General features: G+C 39.8%; 2 protein-coding genes across 3 annotated transcripts; both read right to left on the minus strand.

Moving 5' to 3' along the window:
- Positions 1-618: 618 nt before the first annotated feature.
- On the minus strand, positions 619-5,771 carry LOC145463334 (uncharacterized). Its single transcript, XM_081447084.1, has 2 exons — positions 3,947-5,771; positions 619-2,580 (listed from the first exon to the last, which is right to left on the minus strand). Exons 1-2 carry the CDS (start codon positions 4,917-4,919, stop codon positions 1,274-1,276), a joined length of 2,280 nt encoding a protein of 759 aa, XP_081303210.1. The 5' UTR covers positions 4,920-5,771; the 3' UTR covers positions 619-1,273.
- An 82-nt stretch (positions 5,772-5,853) lies between these two features.
- On the minus strand, positions 5,854-20,560 carry LOC145463332 (uncharacterized). Of its 2 annotated transcripts, none has more exons than XM_081447082.1 (5): positions 19,270-20,560; positions 16,677-17,783; positions 13,942-14,940; positions 11,573-12,628; positions 5,854-9,243 (listed from the first exon to the last, which is right to left on the minus strand). In XM_081447082.1, exons 1-5 carry the CDS (start codon positions 20,192-20,194, stop codon positions 8,615-8,617), a joined length of 4,716 nt encoding a protein of 1,571 aa, XP_081303208.1. In that variant the 5' UTR covers positions 20,195-20,560; the 3' UTR covers positions 5,854-8,614. The 2 variants fall into 2 exon arrangements, with proteins under 2 accessions (XP_081303208.1, XP_081303209.1); XM_081447083.1 differs by having other exon boundaries at positions 17,601-17,783; positions 19,270-20,523.
- Positions 20,561-21,221: the final 661 nt, after the last annotated feature.

A 21,221-nucleotide genomic window follows, 5' to 3' on the forward strand; every position in this document is an offset into this window, starting at 1 on the left:
ATCATTTTGTTTAATACACTGTGTGATAAGTATTTAATATTTCATTTTATTTCTTCAAATCAAGCAATATATGTTATATATATAAATATGCACATGAATGCATGTAACTTAATGCATGAATTTAGCAGGGGGTGGGGGGGATGGCTTTTGTCCTTAAAGTATGAATGTCATATCATATGACAAGTAACTCCACTATGGAAAAGAGTCAAGCTGTCAATATTACTACAACTCTTTAGAGTTGTATGCATGGTAGCTTGTATCGAAAATGAGAGATATAACAATAACAATATAACAATAAATAACCAGAGCCAATTAACAATTATTCCATGAAACCGCGTTGGATATGAAGTGATAAATAACCAACGAGCGCGTAGCGCGAGTTGGTTATGATCACTTCATATCCAACAAGGTCGAATGGAATAATTGTTTTAGTATATTCTTAATCGGGTTTTTGCCGCCGATTTTTATTTCAACAATTTTACAGAGCGGAAAATTTTTAAACTTGGCGCACTGTTTTCCATATAAGGTAAAACTCCGACTAATGGCTCATAGTCGGAGTTTTTGAGCCAATCAGAGAGCTAGAAATGCAATAGTCGGAGCTGAGAATATACTAATAACTAATAACCATTATATTTTAGCAGGGGTGGGGGGAATGGCTTTTGTCCTTAAAGTATAAATGTCATATGGTGTGACAAGTAGCTCAACTATGGAAAAGTGTCAAGCTGTCAATATTACTACAACTCTCTAGAGTTGTATGCATGGTAGCTTGTATCGAAAATGAGAGATACAACAATAAATAACCATAACAATGTAGAGCAATTTCTTTCAAAGCAACTTATGCACAATCTTTTGCTGTAGGACTCCCTTAATTAAGGGTCTATTTTTACCATCCTCAACACTTTTGTTTAGAACCAAGTTATTTTTACATAATCCTCAACATATTTCTCCCATTTCCTTGGAGAAGATGGGGGGGGGGGGGGGGAGCAGGGAGAGAAAGGGCAGGGGGAGAGGAGGCAGGGGGGAGAGAACCTGGTAATAAAAAAAGGGGGGGAACTCTACAAGAACCAAGAAAAGAGAGGATGGGAAGTGATAGAACATTGCTTTATATTTTGCTAGGAGAGAAAGGTAGGAGAATTAAAAATCTGAGAACCCTCTGTACTACAATCTTTCCACCAAACTGACAATTTCTCAACATCACTTAGTAGCCCAGTTAGTCACATTTTACAATACATTTCCCATAAGTTAATAAGCAAACCCTTCTCTAATTCAACCTTCACCTATCTAGTGACTTTTTTGCTTTAGCAGGGCTACCAAAAAGTTCTTTCTCGACCTCCTCACAGGATGAAATCTTCCGTTTCACAGCTTCAGATTCCTTCCTCAACTTCACACATTGCTGCGAGAGGGTTTTGTGTTTCTCTGTTGCTTGTACAATGTTCTTCTGGAGTTGATCAATTTCTGCAAACAATCTCAGCTTTTCCTCTTCCTTCTGCTGCAGTGCAAGTTTAGAGTTTCTAATCTTGGCCTCCAGGTTTCTCTTTTCTGTTTCAGTCTGGCAGATCTCTGTGTTAAAAGCTGTCATTTTCCTACCAAACTCACTCTTAATCAGCTCCACAATTTGAAATTTCATTGTGGGGTTGAATTCACTTCCTTGGGTCAAGAGAAAATCAAAAAAAGCGCCATTCCCAGAGGACGATGCTGCAGTGTTCTCCTGTACTGCTGGTTCCTCTCCTGCACCGTCAACAGTGACATGATCTTCCTGTGTTTCATTTGATGTTGTGGAGTCCAGATCTTCATGTAAAGGTGATCGGCTATTATCAGCAGGCTCTGATGTGACACAGGTAGCAGTTGAGGAAGCAGTGGCTTCTTCTGCTTTACGCTCTGGCATCCAAGAATCTGGAGTTGATGGTGATGTTCCAATGGCATTCTCCATATCTAAATTACTTTGAGATAATGGAGAAACACAGCAAGAAGAGAATGTTGTAGCTTCAACCTCTTGCTTTGATGCTTCAGGTGGGGATGATTCAATGGACATTGTTTCTGCCATTGCTGCTGGAAAATTAGGTAGGAAAACTGGGTATGGATCATCACTTGACGAGCCTCCTGTTGGAAAGTCTGGAGTGCCAGTCATTTGGGCTGGTGCTCCAGCTGCCGAAACAGAAACAGACGCACTCTGATTGTAACTAGAAGAATTGACATCATTTCTTTCTAATGAAAATTGCAAACTTGCTGAATGTTTTGACTTGCCATTGAACATCACAGCATCTGATGACACCCCATTGTGATGAGTGGATGAAGCTGGGTTACCTGTGCCAACCCACTGAGATGTGGAAGGTGTGCATTTTGCTGTGTTACGCAGTGCGTGAATGACAGACTCTAGACTCTTGACAGAAGAGCTATGCTGCATTACCTTTGAAGGAGATCCATCAATGTGTCCAGCTTGACTCCATACAGCTTCAACAGCTATACCTGTATTGTGGTCGTCACTTGCAAAGATGGCTGATCTCGGAATCACAGCAGAAACTGAGGCTTCCAGGTTTTGTGGAAGATCACATTTCAGGGGTGGAGAATTACCAGTAGCATCTGAAATGAGCACTTGGTTAGTATTAACACACTGTCTAACCCTGCCAACCTCATCAAAGCTACTGTTCAACTGAGTCCAGTTTCTATTTTATAATTATTATTAGATTAAACAAGTTTGGGATTTCTACTCAACTGTATTAGGTTATGAGCTCGAGACTTCTATTACATGATACCTGACAAGGGTGCAGTCTGAGTCAACTATCATGTATAGAAATCAAGAAAGAATGATATTATTGTTTTAGTATAAATCTACAAGTTGTTAAAAACTTAATCTAAATACCCTTCACAGACACTTCAAAGATGCAAAAAAGTGGCTGAAAGTTTGTTTACAAGTGCACACAGCCAGGCTACTCACTATGCAGTAAGCAATTAGATTATGAGCTGGAGATTTCTATCACGCATAGAAATCAAGAGCGAATAATCTGATTGTTATAGTATAAATCTACTAGTCGTTCAAAACTTTATCTAAATCCTGTTCACAGACACTTCGAAAACACCAAGAAGCAACCGTATTTTGTTAACAAGGCCACACTGAGCACTACGCTACTCACTATCTATCATAAAATAGATAGTGAGTAGTGTAGCCAATCAGATAACGGCATTTGTGATAGAATGCTAGTAGATTTATACTAAAACAAAATGGATCGTGAGTGGTGTAGGCAATCAGAGAACGGCATTTGTGATTGAATGCTAGTAGATTTATACTAAAACAAAATGGATCGTGAGTGGTGTAGGCAATCAGAGAACGGCATTTGTGATTGAATGCTAGTAGATTTATACTCAGAGGTAATGGTTGATGTGGCCAAAAGATTATCTAGTGCTAATGCTGTGTTCTGCTTTCACACACCACAAGGCAAGCACAAACAAAAAGAGCAAGTTCCAGGAAAGGGAAAATGTTGATCCCTGTATTCGTGCTTGTATCCTTTGTCTAGTATATTAATTTTGCTATTCATAAATAACTTAGAATTCAATTTTTTAAAGAAAATTATTTGCCATCGCATTCCCATACAAACACTGTAATTTCTGATGTGTCTTGCCTATCTGTCAAGGTGGCTTCCAAAACTTTGATAAGGTCTGTATGTTTTAAAAAAATTTCAAATTTTAACCAGAGCTCTATGTATTCACGTTCTGACAGGTTGACAAGAGTGTGTAAAATAATTATATTGTTTTCTCTACATGTTTGGAACGAAGTCTTTTAGTATATAACATAAAAGAAGTTTTCAACATTATTGAAATCTTCTTTTCATAGGCACGCTGGTGGATAAAAAGGCGAACTCAGCTTGCCTACAGTGTCCATAGGCAAAGCTTCTTTGACAAGGCAATGTTCAATACAAACAAAGAATTTTATGTATATGCTTTCAATTACCTCTCAATTTTTCCTCTCCATTATTATCAGCGTCACTTGGGTAAAATAACTTCCTTGCCAAAAACTCGTTGAAGGTCGAGAGTATTTCAAACGCCGTTTTCGAATGCTTGTTCTTTTTCAAAGGAAAATCGCTGTCCACGAAGTTTTTCATGACGTTTTGAATGGACTCCCAACCGGGAAGAGAAGGGCTCCTTGCGAGAATGTGCAAAATGGTGTTTCCCTCGTTATCTTGCGCTGCAACAGTGTCCATCACTTGAGTGTGAGTAAGTAAAGAGTTGCATTTGAGTTCAAGAAGATGGCCTAACATTACCTCTAAACACCGTTGAAAGTATCTCGTTCTTTTCATGGGATCGCAGCGGCCATCAACGCGAGCATGTCGACCCGAGTTTATAACACTTTCAGCGGCGATGTGTAAAGGGGTACGACCATACAACTTCTCCTTTACAGAGAATATATTACGATCCCGGGAACAGAGAATGCTCACTACGTTTTCAAAGACTTCTAATCTCTTGTCAATCGCCATAAAACCACCGCATTGTTTCATATTTCCCACCCGATAGAAGTGATCGACCAGTCCATGGAGTCCATTCGCGCCATCTTGTGTTACTACAGAAGGGTCGAAATCCAACTTAACTAAAGTTTCTAGAACTCGGTGCTTCCCGAATGCACAAGTTAAGTACAGAAGGGGATGCCTCAGGTCTGGTGAACTGTCCGGAACAATGCTGTTTTTGTCCCATCCATTTTGTTCATACAGCTGAACACACTGTCTTAAGAGAACGTGCGATTTCGAAGAACAGCGCGAAGAGGTTTCTTTTCTGTTCCTCTCAATGCATAGAGCTTTGATCAAGTCATGGTGAACGAAGGCGCAGTCTTTACGGCAAAACGGCGTATGACACTTTGTTTCGTCGTTCATGACAAAAAAAAAAAATAAGGCAAAGATGGTCACCACCTTGCTACACTCCACAATAAACATACATGCTCCAAATCAAGTGACAGAAGACGACCCCCCAAGGGTATCCCCCTAAGTGGCCAACGGAAGTGCTTTGTGAGAGTCACAGAAAATGACCCGTGATGTTCAACCACTTGAAGGAAAGTGCCCTTACAAGAACAGTCCTGTCACTAACATGGACAGTATATCAATCACTCCTGATCAGGGCGGTGATCAGATTTGCCAAGATGAAAAATACTTAGCAAAAAGAGAGGCCTAGGTACATTTAAATGAAGCCAGGAGAATTATTGCCCTCCTTAACCTGTCCCCACCTCCCTTCCCCTAAAAGAGTAAAATGTGTCTTCTGGTACAAAAACTCTTGATAATAAGCTGGTTGTCATCAATGTTGTCTATGTATGGATGGGAAACTCATATGATGACTCCCGGTAGCTTAACTACAGTTGAGTGCACATTGACATAATTGTTTGGGTGCACGACCATGCAACAATAATTATTAGTTTTCATGCAGAATCATCTACTCGACTGACTCTGAGAATGTTGAAGTACACGTGGACTGAATAAAAAAAGAACTATGGTCAGGTTTCATCACTGTCCCCCACTCCTAAACGAGGAACAAGAGTTCCCAAGACAGCTAACAAAATAGTCAAAATTTGCTTTCTGATGCTTCCAGTTATCTGCCATAAATTATTTTAATACTCCATACACAAGTATTAATCCTTTATACTGTACTAAATTTCTCAGATGTACAACTGTTTTTGGTCATCTCTAGCACCATGTAGAAAGTTATTGAAAGTGGTGTCACTTGACCCCAAAATGTTTTCATTAAAATATTTAACTATACTCCAGTCCCTGAGGGAACAAGGAGGTATAGAAAGGAGACTTATTTTTGACAACAGAAATTTTCATTGGTTTGATCATTTGTTGGGACCAGACTGTTTTGAAAACTATGCACAACTGATGATATAATTAAGACTTTATTAGCAAGTTCTATGGAAAATTACACAGCATGATTACTATAATTGCAGAATGACGAGGGTCAGAAGGCAAACTCATCATCAAGGAAAATAATAATAATTAGTGTCAAACATGAACGACAAAAGGCTACTACGTATTACAAGTAACATAAATCAATTAAACCCTTCAGCCCAAACATGCTCAGTACTGGGTAAGATAGACTGTGCCACAGTAAAAGTTATTTAAGAGAATGTACTAATTTATCAAACATCCTTTATGACAAGTTGTGTTTTTCTCCTAACTTACATTCCTAACATCGAGTTGATACATAAGGAGAAATTTAATATTGGTCAATGTTTGGTTTGAAAGAGTTGATAAAATGTTATGTAAGGCAATATGCATTTAAACTTTTGTACATCTTAACCAAATGAGACATGCAGAGATAATATTTTCTTACAATTCTATTGTATTATAACCTACTTTTCCTTTTTCTTGCCCATTTAGTGTCACTTAATTGTCAGGCCCAGCCAACGATTTAGGATATACAGTATCTGCAGCTGTTTAACTCAGGTCTATGGTATTTTTTTTTTTCTTCACAATTTGGGTATAAAGTATCTAGTTTTCCCTGAATTTTAGGTATTCGGTATATAGACATGAATTAAACTTGTAAGATAAATTAAGGGATTTAGTAGCACATATTTTATAATTTTGTAGTATTGGTATCTTATGAGGGGAAAAAATTGGGTATTTTGATGCCAAACTACACACCCCTCCCCTGAGCAGGCCTGAATCGTCTACTTCAACACTTATCTGAAAAGAATAAGCGACTATTGAAGTAATATGTCTGTCTCAAAATCTCAATTATAACATCTATCAGACTGTATTGACATAAAATATTAAATAATTCTCTTTAACACTTACACTGATCAGTTTTCTAAAATCTTCTACTCCATTTACAGATAAAAACCTTTTGGAAACAGTCTCTTTAAACATGGTAAAAATGTGGTTCTACATTCTGGGAAGAGTCAACAAATTTGGCAATCCACAAAGAACACAGTTACTGCCAACTCCTTTGAGAAATAAAACATTTCTTTCCACTACATGGTGCCGTAAGCAACATAGCTAGGTTTCAAAAGAAATATGCAATTGTTCCTACAACACCTAACTAAAACTGGAAAATCAGTAATTATGGTTGCTTCCAGTACAACTATTAACATATGATAACTATTAACTGTTAACTATAGTTAAGAATCTTCAGTGTTCTTTATACACCATAACAACTCTTGTTTGACATAACTAGATATAAGTTTGCTTATGTGGGAGTACTTTCCTTTATCTGTATTACATTTTCTTGATCAAAGGATCCACCTTAGACAATGTCAACCAATAACATGTTTGAAGGCATACTGTATTCCTGAGATCAATGCAGTTACTTTATGCCAATAAGGTTTTTGTTTCTAAGAACTTCAAGTACATAAAACCTACAATGGGTGACAAAAGTAGTTGAGACAGTTGGCTGAATTGAGTGCTAATTGCAACATTTCACTTATTCCGTTTCAACTTTGGTTTAAATTGAGAAGAGTACCCTCCCTCCCCATTTTCGATATTGTAGAGGAAAGAGGGACGTTTTAGGGTCAAGAAGGCCAACCTTGTTTTTGGGGAGGGGTTAGTATGGAAGGGGGGGGGGGGGGGAGAACATTTGTTGGAGGTACTCCAAAACAGCAAAGTGTCTCAACACCTTTTCTGCCCATTGTAAGTCACAAAAGCATTGACAAATAAAAAGCCCACATGCTGTGCTTACATGTTGTGAAGTGAGTCCAGTTTTAAACTAAAATCTTCAATAACATTCTCTTTAGTTACTATTTGCATAAAATCAAATTAATTAATTAAATAATTATTATCAGCATGGACACAGAATATTTTAAGTATGCATGTAATATGCTTGACTAAAACTGAACAAATAATGAAAATGAAATTGCAAGCACATCATAACTTTATGATCATATGAGATCAAAATAAAACTTCTCCTTCCTGGTGAGTAGACATTTCTCACAGTGCTACTTGGGAGAATTTTGAGACTTTCATTCACTAATGAACTCTTACTTACACATCAGAGTATTTCTGTGCATTACCATGCATGCCCTGACAAAAATTGACCCAGTGGTAACCGTGAGTAGTCACAAAAGTCAAGTTGTGTGTGCGTTTTTGTGTAGCCTGTTTCACTGTTATCAAATTTTGACCATTGGAGGCTATCTAGTGTTTTCAAGTGCTTCTCAGCGCTGTGTAAGAGATTCACCTGTTCAAGATCAGTTTTCCATAATCCCTTAAGATCAGTATGAGATGACAAAAGGTGAAGGAACATGCACCACGTCCAGTAGTAAAGAGTGAGGCAATTTTCTTGTAAAAAATTCCTTATTTGATAACATGTATATCAGGGGCGTTTTAAAAGATGGAGGTTTACATTCTTGTTACCACAGAAACAAGTTGGATGAACTGTTCAAATGATGGCACAATTTTACTTTTACTTGATTTGGACATTGTCCCATTATTCAAATAAGTTTGAATGAGAGGTACATATGACTTAGACAAAACCTTGTTCCCAGAAGAGACATTTTTTCACAACAGATATCATTCACCAGCATTGTTGCATCATCATTCATGTCATGCATCTTGTTTTTATGATAACCCATAATATAGACTAACTAAACTACAAGGTCTTTTGTCACATGAATGTAAACTTATTATAATCTATGCATATCTCCCTTTCACATTCCTGTATCTTGCTCAGAGCTGTCACTGTCCTGGGTTTTACTCTTTTTGGTTGGGGGTTCTGGATCTGCACCTAGGAGAACAGCCAAGTTCTTTCCCAGTTCTTCTTCCTCTTTTGAAAACTGCTCGAGGCTGTTTTCTAATGCTTGGATGGCTTGATTCTTGTGCCACATTTCCTTCTGCAACTCTTGCAGCTCCCTTTCCAACTTTTGCATTTCTTCCCTTTTCTTTGCCATCACCTCTGCCAGTTCCTCAGTCTTTGACCTGTGTTTGAGGATGTCTTCTTCCACTTCTCGCCTTCCCTTCACAGCCAATTCCAACCTCTCTGTATAGTCTTCTCTCAAGGCTTCAATGATCTTGCGTTTGGTGGTAGGTCTCAAGGTGGCATGTCCAGGGTTTGCCACCACCGGAGTCAACACAGAATCAAGGAGATCACCTGTGTTGGAAGCAGATGTTGGTGAAACTAAAGCTGAATTCACTTGCATGGGTGTGACTGTAGAGGGTGTAGTAGTGGACTCCTGCACTATAACACTCACTGACGATGTGTTAGATGTAGATGGCGAAACCTGTGTCAAATTGACCTCTGAAGATGGCTGGGGTGACTCTGGTTTTGAAGGCTGTGCATCTATTATAAGTTAAAGTGAAAGAATTTGTTAGCCTTAGGATGACTGCAACACCGCAACTTAACCCTATATAGAGATGAAATTACATCATTACGAAGGATATGGATTTCTCTTTGAGTGCTGATGGTATCTTTCATACGTGAGCACAGGAAAATGAGTGAGAGACTTGAATGATGTCAAAAGATAAAACAACAATCAAATGCTGAGATATCATTGGTTTACATGTCTATAACCATGATGACATTGATATCCTCACATGCTGTTTTAGTTTATAGTCTAATTTTTTTTCCTGCATTAACTACTGATGAGCAAATGAAATCTTGTATGTTGATGCATCATTTAAAGTGCCTATGAGGTAAAAAATAATCGCTGCCGATTTGAAAGGTTTTTCAGGGTAAAGAAGAATGGCATTTTCCTTTTTGGAATATCTTTTTTCGTTTTAGAGATATTCATGTTTTTGTATTTTGAGTGATGATGTCATAGGTGGTTCCACAAAAAAACAGCTCAACACTCAATCAAGAATATCTCTAGAAATATTAGAGCAGTGCTCTTTAAACTTGGCTCCAGAAATGTACGTCACAAAAGAAACAAAATGACACCCATTGTGCCATCGCCATGACAACAGTTATGCTGCTGGTCCTGTTTTAATTAAAACTAAAATTCCCAGATTTTATCTTAAACAAAGATCATCCACTCCCAACAATCTAATGGGGAGAGTTAAGACAATATGGGAACCATGTGTGGTCCAAGCAAGACCCTCTGTCCCTTCTCAAAGGGTTGCAAATGGGCATATTTGGTTTTTCACAGAAAGGGACTGAAGCCAAAAGTGTTGCCATGGCAACAACACAGAAAGTGTCATTCTGTTTTATTTGTGATGTACATTTCTGGTGCCAAGTTTGAAGAACACTGCTCCAACATTTCTAGAGATATTCTTGATTCAGTGTTTTACTGTTCAAGTGGAACGATTTATGACGTCATCACTTTCCTCATTTGCATAATACAAAAACGTAAATATCTCTAGAACGAAAAAAGATATTCCAAAAAGGTAAACGCCATTCTTCTTTACTTTGAAAAGCCTTTCAAATAAGCAGCAATTATTTTTTACTTCATAGGCACTTTAAGTGCATATGACATGAAATATAATTTCTGCTTACTTGAAAGGCCTTTCAAACTACAGAATGGCGTTTTTTTTTGGAAATATCTTTTTTCATTTTAGAGATATTGACATTTTTCCATTATGCAAATTAGACCAGTGATGACCTCATATTGTTTGCAACTAAAAAGTGGTAAAATACTGAATAAACGATATCTCTGAAAATATTGAAGCAGTGTTCTTGAAACTTGGCACCACAAATGTGCATCACAAAAGAAACAAAATAACGCCATTCTGTATTTTGAAAGGCCTTTCAAATAAGCAGAAATTATTTTTTCATGTCATATGCACTTTAAATAAACCTTAAAAAAAAGTCTGCATGCGAGCCAAGTAGCCCATCAGGCCGGAGCTTATCCCGGTTTCTGTAGCATGAAGCGACTAGGAGTATTTCTACTCCCCCCTGGATGGGATGCTAGTCCATCGCAGGCTTACCCCCAGCATTAAGTTCGCCGGTACCCATTTATACACCTGGGTGGAGAGAGGCACCTTATGTGCAAATAATAACTGGCTGTGGATCATTCAAAACTCAGAGATTCATGTTTTTTCCCAAGGCTTTCACTAGATCGTGTCTTCTAAGCAAAGAAGTCTAGTAGTTAATTTAAGACCCGGGGGAATCGCAAATGGAAAGGTCAGGGATGTTCGTCGTCTCACTTACCAGGTGTAAATCAAGGCGTTTGGTCTCACTTAAGGTGTTCAAGATGAGACACAACTATTTTTACCTATCAAAGTACCTTTTAGGGTGCATGCGAAGAGACAACAATAAAACACTCTTATTTCTGTTGTTAGGCTCAATTTCCGCAGCTCTCTTGAGTCCAGTCTATTAGCACCAGCTACCTTCGCGAACAGCAGAATATAATTGAGCCTTTTCCATTTTTAAGTGGTATCTTTTTGGGGTCAAAAAAAGCTTGAGCTGCTCCTAGATTGGTTTCCTTTAGGGATTTAAATTAAATTTTCGGACAAGCATCCCAGACCTTTTCATGATGGAGTCCCCCTTCCAGGTTAAAGACCTACTTATCAAGCTGTTAGGTCAATTCTCTTAAAGGAATGAGGTCAAAAGAAAAGTGGGGAGAGAAGTTCCTCTTAGCTTGCTTTGCTCATCCAACCATTCCCCACTCCTCCATAGAAAAAACAATCAATTCAGACACGAAAAGACAAGATAACAATGCTCAAGAAATCACCTGATGGTGTGTCAGATGGTCCAGACACCTCCATGGGGGAGTACACAGTCACCAAGACACCACTTGTGCTCTCTTCTTCAACTAAAGGCTCACCAAGCAAACAGGTATAAGGCCAACAGGGTTCAGGAACACTCTGCTTAACACAGTCAACAAAAGTCACATCGGGAAATCTGTTGAGCAGGTCATTTATAGCCGTATTAGCTATATGGTGCTCCTTGCACATAATCTGCAGAAATGTTTCTCCTTCATTATTCTTCATTAAGAACAGAGGCTTTACAAGGCCAATGTTCACTTTACGAGCATTTGTCGCAGCCTCCTGGACCTTTCTCAAAATGTACTCCAAGCAGTGAATATAAAAGTCGGCTCGACACCGATGCTGCTCACTGGGGGGGCCGAGCGTGCAAACCAGAGTAACATCCGCAGGAACACCTCTTCTAGAACTGTTTGACTCACATTCCTGGGTTGAATCAGGAATCTCTGATGTAACAATGTTTGATGGCTTGCTGAGTGGAGCAGGTCGTTCAATCATCCTCTTAGCTGCAACATGTAAGGGTGTGTCTCCATTTTTGTCTTGCTGAGACAGAAGCTCAATCACATCCGTTTCACTGGAAAATGATTTGAACACCCTGGAAAACAGTTTCTCGTAATTCCTGTTCATGGCAAATGACTTGTAAAGCTTCGAACCAGTTGAGAAGCCATGGCGTAATGTTGAATGCAAGGGCAGTTCACCTGTTCTTGGTGAACACGGATTTCGCTCAAAGCCGAGATGAACTAACAAGTCTATGGCTGTATACTTGAAGAAAATTCCTGCCAGATGAATCAAAGGATATTTCAATACAACCAAACCATCAGAGATGTCAAGGTCTTTAGCAAAACCCTCATCAAGGTTCTTCTTCACACATTTAAGGAAGTTGACTTTGGTGGTTTCTAAAAGCTGTGTAAAGCTGTTCAGTGAACCTCGGGAAATTAATCTATTTGAAGAGCTCAGCAGTGCCAGGATAAGATGGTGATGGTCAATGCTGCAATTTACATAACAAAGTGGTGTGTGGAAAAATTCTGAAATGATAAAAAATAACAATTTTTTTTCAGAAATGTTTCTCATTGTTTATGAATGTAAAATCTGATAATCCGCACCTCCTGCTGTAAAAGGAAGCCTCTCTGTTCCCCCACAGGGATCCATACTGGTTTTTTCTCCAAGTCCTCAGCCGGGCAAGTATGCCAGATGACATACTTGTCCTGGCAAAATTTTACTAGCCCTTCAATAGGGAAGAATGGCAACAGAACAGCATGTAAATGGAAAGTTTACTTTTTTTATTATTATTCATGTGACCAGTCTCCCAGTACATCCAGTGGACACAGAAAATCCAGGTACAAATGAAAATCAAGGCCTCTTTGACTGCCATGAAGGCCAAAAGGAATGCTTTCGCTCTTTCTGCTCCTATTTGGCTTGTTTTTCTGAAGTGTTAACATTACTAAATGACATATCTTGATCAAAAAAGCTGATGCAATTGAGCCTCAGAAACAGGTGCAGTACAGAGCATCTGCGGTTGACAAAATGGAAATTGAGTCTGTAATGATTTCATTCATGGAGAATACCACATCATCCCAGATGAGAACCCAGATGGGGGACCAAAATTATGATTTTATTGCAAAAGAAAGCTGCAAACCTTTATCTGTTTTCTTAAAGCTCCAATTGGATGACAAGTGGTCAGAATGCAGGAAACTCAAAAGACAACAGCGGACGAGTTTTCGCATTGATTTCAAATCAATAGGAAAACTCAATGATTTAGTTGTCCCTATGATTTTCTAGTCATCACGGATGACCGGGACAACTGGATGACTGCGAATATGGATCCCTGCCCCCGCCCCCCATCCCAAAATCCACAAAAATACAAACAAAAAATAAGTGCCTAACACAGACACAAAAAGTAAATGCTGCTCATAAGCAAACATTTTCTGACTCGCAGAGCAAATGCTAAACAGAAACACCACATGGATATATGCAAGACTACATCATTAACCCTCTCATTCTCGCAAGTGTCATGTGGCACAAAATACTATTGCATTCTTTAACATATTTGGTCAATTTGTATCATATTTAAAAAGCCAATTAAATAGCTCTTGGACAGATCTGTCTTTAGAAAGCATAAAATCATATCCACTCTTATATGAGACTTGATTGACCACCCCTAAAATTGTTGCAAGTTTTTTCTCTTAGAAGTTGATATCTGACAATAACGCGCACATCAAGAGCTGCAAATTAAGCTGTAGTTTAGGTATAGCCAAACTACAGGAGGAGTGAGATTTTGCGCTCATGGTTTATTACTGTGGAGAAGGGTTTATTTAAGAGGTATTACTATAGGTCTTACCTATTTTGTAATCTGTCTTATATTTGCTTAGCGTTTCCAAAGCCATCTCTTTAACAGATTCAGCTGATTTTCGTTTACCCTGCACTTGTTTTGCCTGAGCCAGTTGCTCTCTTCTTAAAGGATCCTTAGAGGCTCCTGTTTGACCCTGTGGTGACTGATTGACGGAGGGTGTCCTTGCTGTCTGCACACCTTGCAGCAGCAAGGCTGTGGTTTGGGTACCAGCAGTTGATGGCTGGTTGACAGTAGGTGACCTCACTGTCTGTCCCCCTTGCGGCAACAACGCTGTAGTTTGGGTACCAGCCATTAATGGCTGGTTGACAGAAGGAGTCTGTGTCATCTGTCCTCGTTGTTGTGGCAACGCTGTGGTTTGGGTGCCAGCACTTGATGGATGACTGACAGTAGGTGTCCCCACTGTCTGTACCCCTTGTTGAACTAAGGTTGGAATTTGGGTACCAGTTGCCAATGGCTGATTTCTTGTTGTAGTCACATTTGGCACTGCCTGGACACAATGAACAAGTGATTGCAAAGATGATGGGTTTGATGAAGAATGGTCACCTGGATGGATGATGCCCCTTTCAAACGACCGCTGAGGTGAAGGGTTCTGAACGGGAGTTGTAACAGCAGCACCAGTACGAATGATGAAAGCATTCTGCCTTGGTGTATAAGCTTCCAGGTGACTGTTGGTGGTAACAAAACACTGGGCGTCATGTTGCAAGTCAACTGGCTCCTGCTTGATGAAAACCACTGGAATATGCTGCACTGGTTGCGTAGCAGTGTTAGCTTGTGAAGAAGGGTTCCCTGCCGTTGCTTGTCCCAGAACCTGAATGCTACGCACCTGTGCTTGGGGTCTTCTAGGAAGCGCAGATGAAGGTGCCACTTCCACTTGTGTAGGCTGGTCATGAGTCAACTGTGGTTCAGAGACATCAGCAGAGCTGTCATTGACGTCAGCAAGTGGACTTTGTGAAGATGACACTGGTTCTTGAACAGAGCTTTCGCCTTCTGCATAAAAGGAAAAAGAGTTAATTAAAACCTTGATACAGGAAAACCCTACTAATAGTGGTCACGAATGTGCCATAAAAACCTGGCTGTGTTAACAAGGTTGGTTCAAATCATTATCCAGGCATATATCGCCGTGAAGTTCAAAAAGAAACAACTTTACATCACTTTTGTATTTAGCAGCTTTTTTCCTATTGCTACTTTCAGAGGGTCACAACTTTCTCGGAATCAGTGTTTATCTGACACATATACCACGTGTGCCAATGCATACAATTAAGAAAGAGATAAATTTTGTTGAAGAGTGTATGTTACACAAAGCAAAGAGAGTGATCCACGAGAAAGATCTCATCAGTTTGGTTCAGCTTGTTATACTGTAATGATTTGATGTAGCACCCTCCCTCCAAACACACTCCTTTCTAAGAGAGAGTTTCAGAATTTCCCAACAACCATTAAATTTTGTTGCCATTTTTGGATGGTCATTACCTACAGAGTGTTTTTCAGAATTTGGGAACAACCTTGAAGTTGTATTGCTATTTCTGGAGGCTCACTAGTTTTAGGGGGTCATTGCTTTGAGAACTTTACAATAATATTGTTCCTCACTGGTAAGGATGAAACTAAAGTAATGCATAATATCATCTGAAGTCTCCAGCAGCTATGCAATTTATTGTAACTGAACACTATTTTGCTTTTTGCCGTTGATCTCATTCAACATTTCAGGTGGTCATATCAGGTAAATGTAAGGTTATAAAGAAAACAATGGTTGGGGACTCAAAAATATAGTCACCAGCAGTGACCTTAATGATGAGTGGTTGTACAAAGCTTACCATTGCAACTGCTAGGGTCGCCAATGCAACTGAGTCTGATTCAGTAGCAATAAACTTTTCACATTTGGTCACCAGCCTGGCCAACCAAGATATTTCAATTTATTTTATTTTTTAATTTTCTTTCTCCCCTTATCTTAGAATGCATTTTGAATACCGTGAAAAACACAATCACATTCATTTGTACTTACAGTTTTGTCTGTATGATAAGCATTTGAATGTTACTGACTCATTGCTTGAAAATTCAAAGTAAAACGACATGCATCCTTGAAGTTGTTCCTTTAATTGAGATTACTAAGACCCATGCATTTCAACAACTTCATTTAATTGTAGGCAAATCATACTTTTTTCCTAGTTGATTTTACATGGGTTAGACAGCTTCATAAATGCGAGATAAAATGCCTGACATGGCGCCCACTTGGTTACTTTAATCTGGTGAATCATAAGGTAAAGTAACTGTAAACTTGTTGTCAGATTGCACACTTATGCCACTATAATTATTTAAAGTATGAGAAAAGAGAGAAAGAAAGAAAGTTTGCATCGGAATTCTAAAATTCTGAACTGAAAATCTGAACAGAAGATCTGAAATAGACTGTGACACATTTTGAGAGACTGTGATGCCAGAGGTCAGTCTGGAGTGGGGTGAAAGTCGTACCAGTGTTAAACAGAAAGAAGACTGTAAAATAACAAATTTCTTTTGGCCTATAATAAGAAACTTAGAACGCATGTACGTGTTATTTTGTCACTAGCCTAAATTTTTTCAACAGAGCCCAGCAAACTAACCATTAGGCAACCACCCCTCCCAAGCAAAACATTCAATCCTACAGTAAAATAAAACACTAAACCCCTGATGTACTAGAAGGGCCATTTTGACTGGCTGTGATCAACAGGAACATCACAACATCCATAAGCCATTACCTTCACTTTGACCAGCCTGAGTTTCACAATCTAGGCTTTGGGATGCTGCTTCCCCGCCACTGCAAGGGCAAGACAACTGGCATATGCCACTAACCAGATCATGCCTTTCATCACCAAAACAATATGGCAACAACTCCTTGGCATACGTCTGGAGTATCATTCCCATGACACTGTCTGGACCTCCTTGCAGAATGTCCAAGAACGTTTTACCAGCACTATTCCTGTCATGCACCAGTTTGCAAATTTGCTTTTTACAAAGCTTGTTGCTCAACTGGAGATCTGAAAGTTTACGCAGGCAAACCTTCATTGCTTTATAATAGCAATTTTTCTGCTTAACCAGAGCACTCTTGTCAAGCGGTGCATCACTTGGTTTTGTTTGCAGTTTGCTTGCCATTCCATTGAAACACTGGGCCAAGACGTGCAGCACTGTATCTCCCTTTAGATCAAACTTGAACAGCATCCCTTGATCCTCGTCAGTAAGAAAGTTCAAAATTTGCTGGAAGTTGGGAATCTTGGTATCTGCGTGGGTGACAGGAAAGTACTGAGCGACCAGATGAAGGGGAGTTTCTTTACTTCTCGTGGAGACACTGAGTTTAAACTTCATGTATCGCATAAGGCTTGTTGCAGCAAGAAGATTACCACTCATGCAGATCAAGTGCAGCAGTGGAAAACGTAGACTAGCCAGAGGATCTGGAACATTCATGTACTTTTCCCAGCCTGCTATGAAGGAAGCCTGTAGGCACAACCTGAACTTCCAGGGAATCTTGTTGGCAGCGTCTGTACGGAACACGACAGATGGGCTGAAGACACAGCATGTCAACAAGTGATGCTGGAGATCACAGTCAGTTTGACAGAGAGGAGTATGGGTGTCTAAAATTTCCTTACAGGCTGCCATGGTATCAAAGCAATCTGGAGAGCACAAACCTGGAAAATACTTTGTGTGAAATGCACATCCCTCAGAACGTCTTGCTGAGCCACGGCCTAAAGCTGGTTCATGACGGGAGAGCCTCATGGGATTTGAAGAACTACGACTCAGGAATTGTACTAGATCCGCTGTTCCTTGGTCTGGTTCATCTGAACTTGAAGCTTTAGGTCTCAGCTTCTTACCTCCAGTAATCAAGAGAAGATATCACAGATTACCAAGTGGTGCTGAAAGGTTTAGGGAGAGGAAATTTGTACCCAGATCTTCCCAAGTTCAGATTTGGACAGAATTGCCACATAGTCAAAGGTTCATAGTTTTTAGGCATAGAATTAGAGAATGTGTCAGCAAATTTTCACAAAATCTACAGTGTAATCCCCTAAATACAGCAACCAATGGGCCATGAGTCAAATTTCATGACTGATCTATTTTAAGTGACATCATGACAGATACATCACAACTGCACTTGTAAATAACTGTTCTTTGAGTTTGGGAAAGGTGCCTTAGGGATGATCTAGCCAAGATACGAGCCTCGAGCAGAGCATGCAGGTATCCATGGCAACCCTGAGAGCGGCAACCATTAAGCACTGTCACACTGACAGAGTCAGCGGAGATACTTACCACCCCATATACTTACTGTCCCAGTGAAAGGTAGGGAGGTGAGAGAGCAAAAGCACTCAAGAGGCAAGAATGGCACTCAAAGCCAAACTGCACATTCTCACACAGCTGGCAAGCAAAACACATAAGCCCTGCAAAACCCTGTTGAGACTCCACCGAGCATGATCGCCCTGAGAGACCGCTGACCAGCATTGGCTTGACTCAAACTTTGCCTAAATTACATTTAGTCCCATAAGGGATTATACAGGTTGGGAATTAAATGTGGAAGTTGGCCTTATTAATTAGAAAACACAAAACTGCAGAAGAGTTTGGAGCAAAATGAACTTTATTGAAAACAAGCCCAAGAGAAAAATAAAATTACCTCTCCCACCCACCCCAGGAGGGAGGGGTGGGTAAAATGATCATTGAGAGGGCATAAATGACCTTCAGAACACAAGAAGATTAGTTGACCCAGGAGAAACTTGACACTGCCCAAAGACATGACCGCTAAACAAAAGAGGGTGTGTTCCTAACTATGCGCTTTGAGAAGGTCAAAACCACTAAAAACCAGGTTTTACTTGTGAGAAAATGTATGGGCATTTGCCAGACTAAAAAAGTGGCCATAATAACGCGGTGACTATATTAATGACATGAGCCTTAGGTGGGGTTCCACTGTACTGAACAACATCACTCGTGTGGGAAAATGCCCTAATTTTGAAGAGTTGATGTCCAAAGATTTAGGCAAAAAATACTGAAGATGAGTACATGGGGGCAACCTATCTTGTGATATTTTGTACAGCTGGGTCTGTTACATTAAAATTCTGCTTCCAAATATTGCATTCCTTTTCTTAAAACTTAGCTTTGAAAGAGGCCTTTGAAGCCATCACATAGGTAAACTAAGAGCTCTGAATGGGACAAAAATTTCATACTCCTGATGGCTAACATATGCAGGTAGATTTTTATCTTTTTTTTTTTTTTGCAAGAAGTGGGAAATCAGTTGAAATCAAATCATTATGTACCATTAATAAGTCTGTATAAGCCCAGAGATTATAAACAGGATTTTACAGCATTTACTACCTGGAAAATCAGCAGGGTCCAACTGCTTTCTGCCCTCTTCTTCAACAATCAAATCCTTTTCATGGCCAGGATAACATTCATTCACGATATTCAATACCGTGAGACTTTTTTCATTCTTGAGTTTCAGAAGATCAGAGGATCCTAATGACTTCACCAGGAACTTAAGCACTTGGTATCCATGTTTGGTTGCTTTGGCCACAATATGCAATGGAGTGTCTCCATCACCATTCCTAATACTAAGAGCTTGCATGATATCCTTTCTGCTTAACCTGCCGTCCTCTTCGGCCAGGAGAAGTTTCAGGATCATATTAAAGCTCTTCGAGTAGAACGCCAAGCACTGATCTTCTATTCCTGAATCCGCTTCCGCGGAGTTGGCGGCGAGAAGGTGTTTGGCAAGAATATGAAATGGTGTCTCTTTGTTCAAGCCATCTTTTGCCCAGAAAAGGCTCACTTCCTTAACGATCAGCAACGAAACTACCTTCTCAAAATTGGAAACTTTCGCGCTGATGCTCATGTTTTCTAGTCTAGTAGATTCGGACAACAACGCCTTGTAAAGGTGGCGAGCAACTAAATGCAGTGCAGTCTCGTTCGATGAGGAGGACCTCAAAGCTGCATCGAAATTCTCTTCGTTTAACAACCAATCGACCGCTTCGTATTTTCCAAACATGCTCGCCAAGTGAAGAAGGGGCAGCTGAAAATCTTTACTATTTTCTGGGACATTTTTGTCCTTCTTCCAACCCGTGGCAAGGAGCTTGTGGACCTGTTTTTTGAAGTCATCCTTGTTGTTACCACGAGTGACACGAGAAGGACTGAAGATCGCTGCATTCATCGCGGAACTGAAGCGAGGAGTGAGAGCTTGCAGCGAAGTGATGACATCGTGGTGTCTAATTTCACAGTCTTTTGGGCACAACGGCGTGTGGAACATTCTGAGATCAAAACCGACAGTGTTATCAAACAGGAAAGGGTTGATACCCAGCGAAGATCGTTGAGATTGTCACATTCACTCGGCTTCCTCGTCCATTAGCCGTTTCCTCACTCACATGCGCTAAACGAGGGCATTCAGTCACAACGAAAAAAATTTATAGCACGACAGTTAAAAGAGTAAAATCTAAAGCTATCGATGACGCAAATATCGAATAAATTGAACACAAATAAGATCATAGGTTCTCCACGCTTCTCAACTCGCCGTGAGATTTAGAATCTTCACCTTCAGCGCGCAAGGAGTTATGGGATGGTTTGCTTTAAAGAGTGCCCGCGCGCGGGAAAATCTTGCATATTTGGATGAGAAAGTAATTAAAACATTTTTCTGAAAATTTAACCTACACCCCTGAACACTTGAAAAAAACATTTTGAAACGATTTTTCCCTAAGTCAGGAATTTTGTATCAGGTCAGGGAATTAAATCCTTGTTCAAATCAGTGCAAAGTCAAGACATTTTTTCTCCAGGTTTTTGCATGCACGTTCCCTTGATCAGAAAATTTCACTTTTTCTCAATTCCATTGTTTCCAAAAATTTTTTTGGCAAAGTTCCCTTTAATTGTAGAGATATCTCTTGTTCCCTCAAATCAATCCCCCAAATTATCCTTATTCCCTTGAAATAAATGGTCATGTTCCCTTGTCCCCCAAAACCCAAGGGAGGCCATCTGATTTTCTGTTTGTGTGACAATTATACACATGTTGGGCATGTAGGCGAGTGGATACCTAACGAGTGTCCAAATATATCTTGTTGGCTGTTTATAATACGGATTGACCCTCTTTCTTCTCTTGGGTCATACCCCTCCCCCCCCCACCACTTCCTCATATGTATATTGTTTATATAGGTATGTGTAGCCCCAAAGGGTATAGTTTTTCAGCCATTTTGGTCATAAATAGGGTGGGGAAAATTAGAGATGTTGGTCATAAATAGGGTGAGGGTTTTGGGAGGCAGGCCATACATGCCACCCAATAATGTTCT

Source organism: Orbicella franksi, chromosome 12 (genome assembly GCF_964199315.1).
Source record: "Orbicella franksi chromosome 12, jaOrbFran1.1, whole genome shotgun sequence".
Lineage (NCBI taxonomy): Eukaryota > Metazoa > Cnidaria > Anthozoa > Scleractinia > Merulinidae > Orbicella > Orbicella franksi.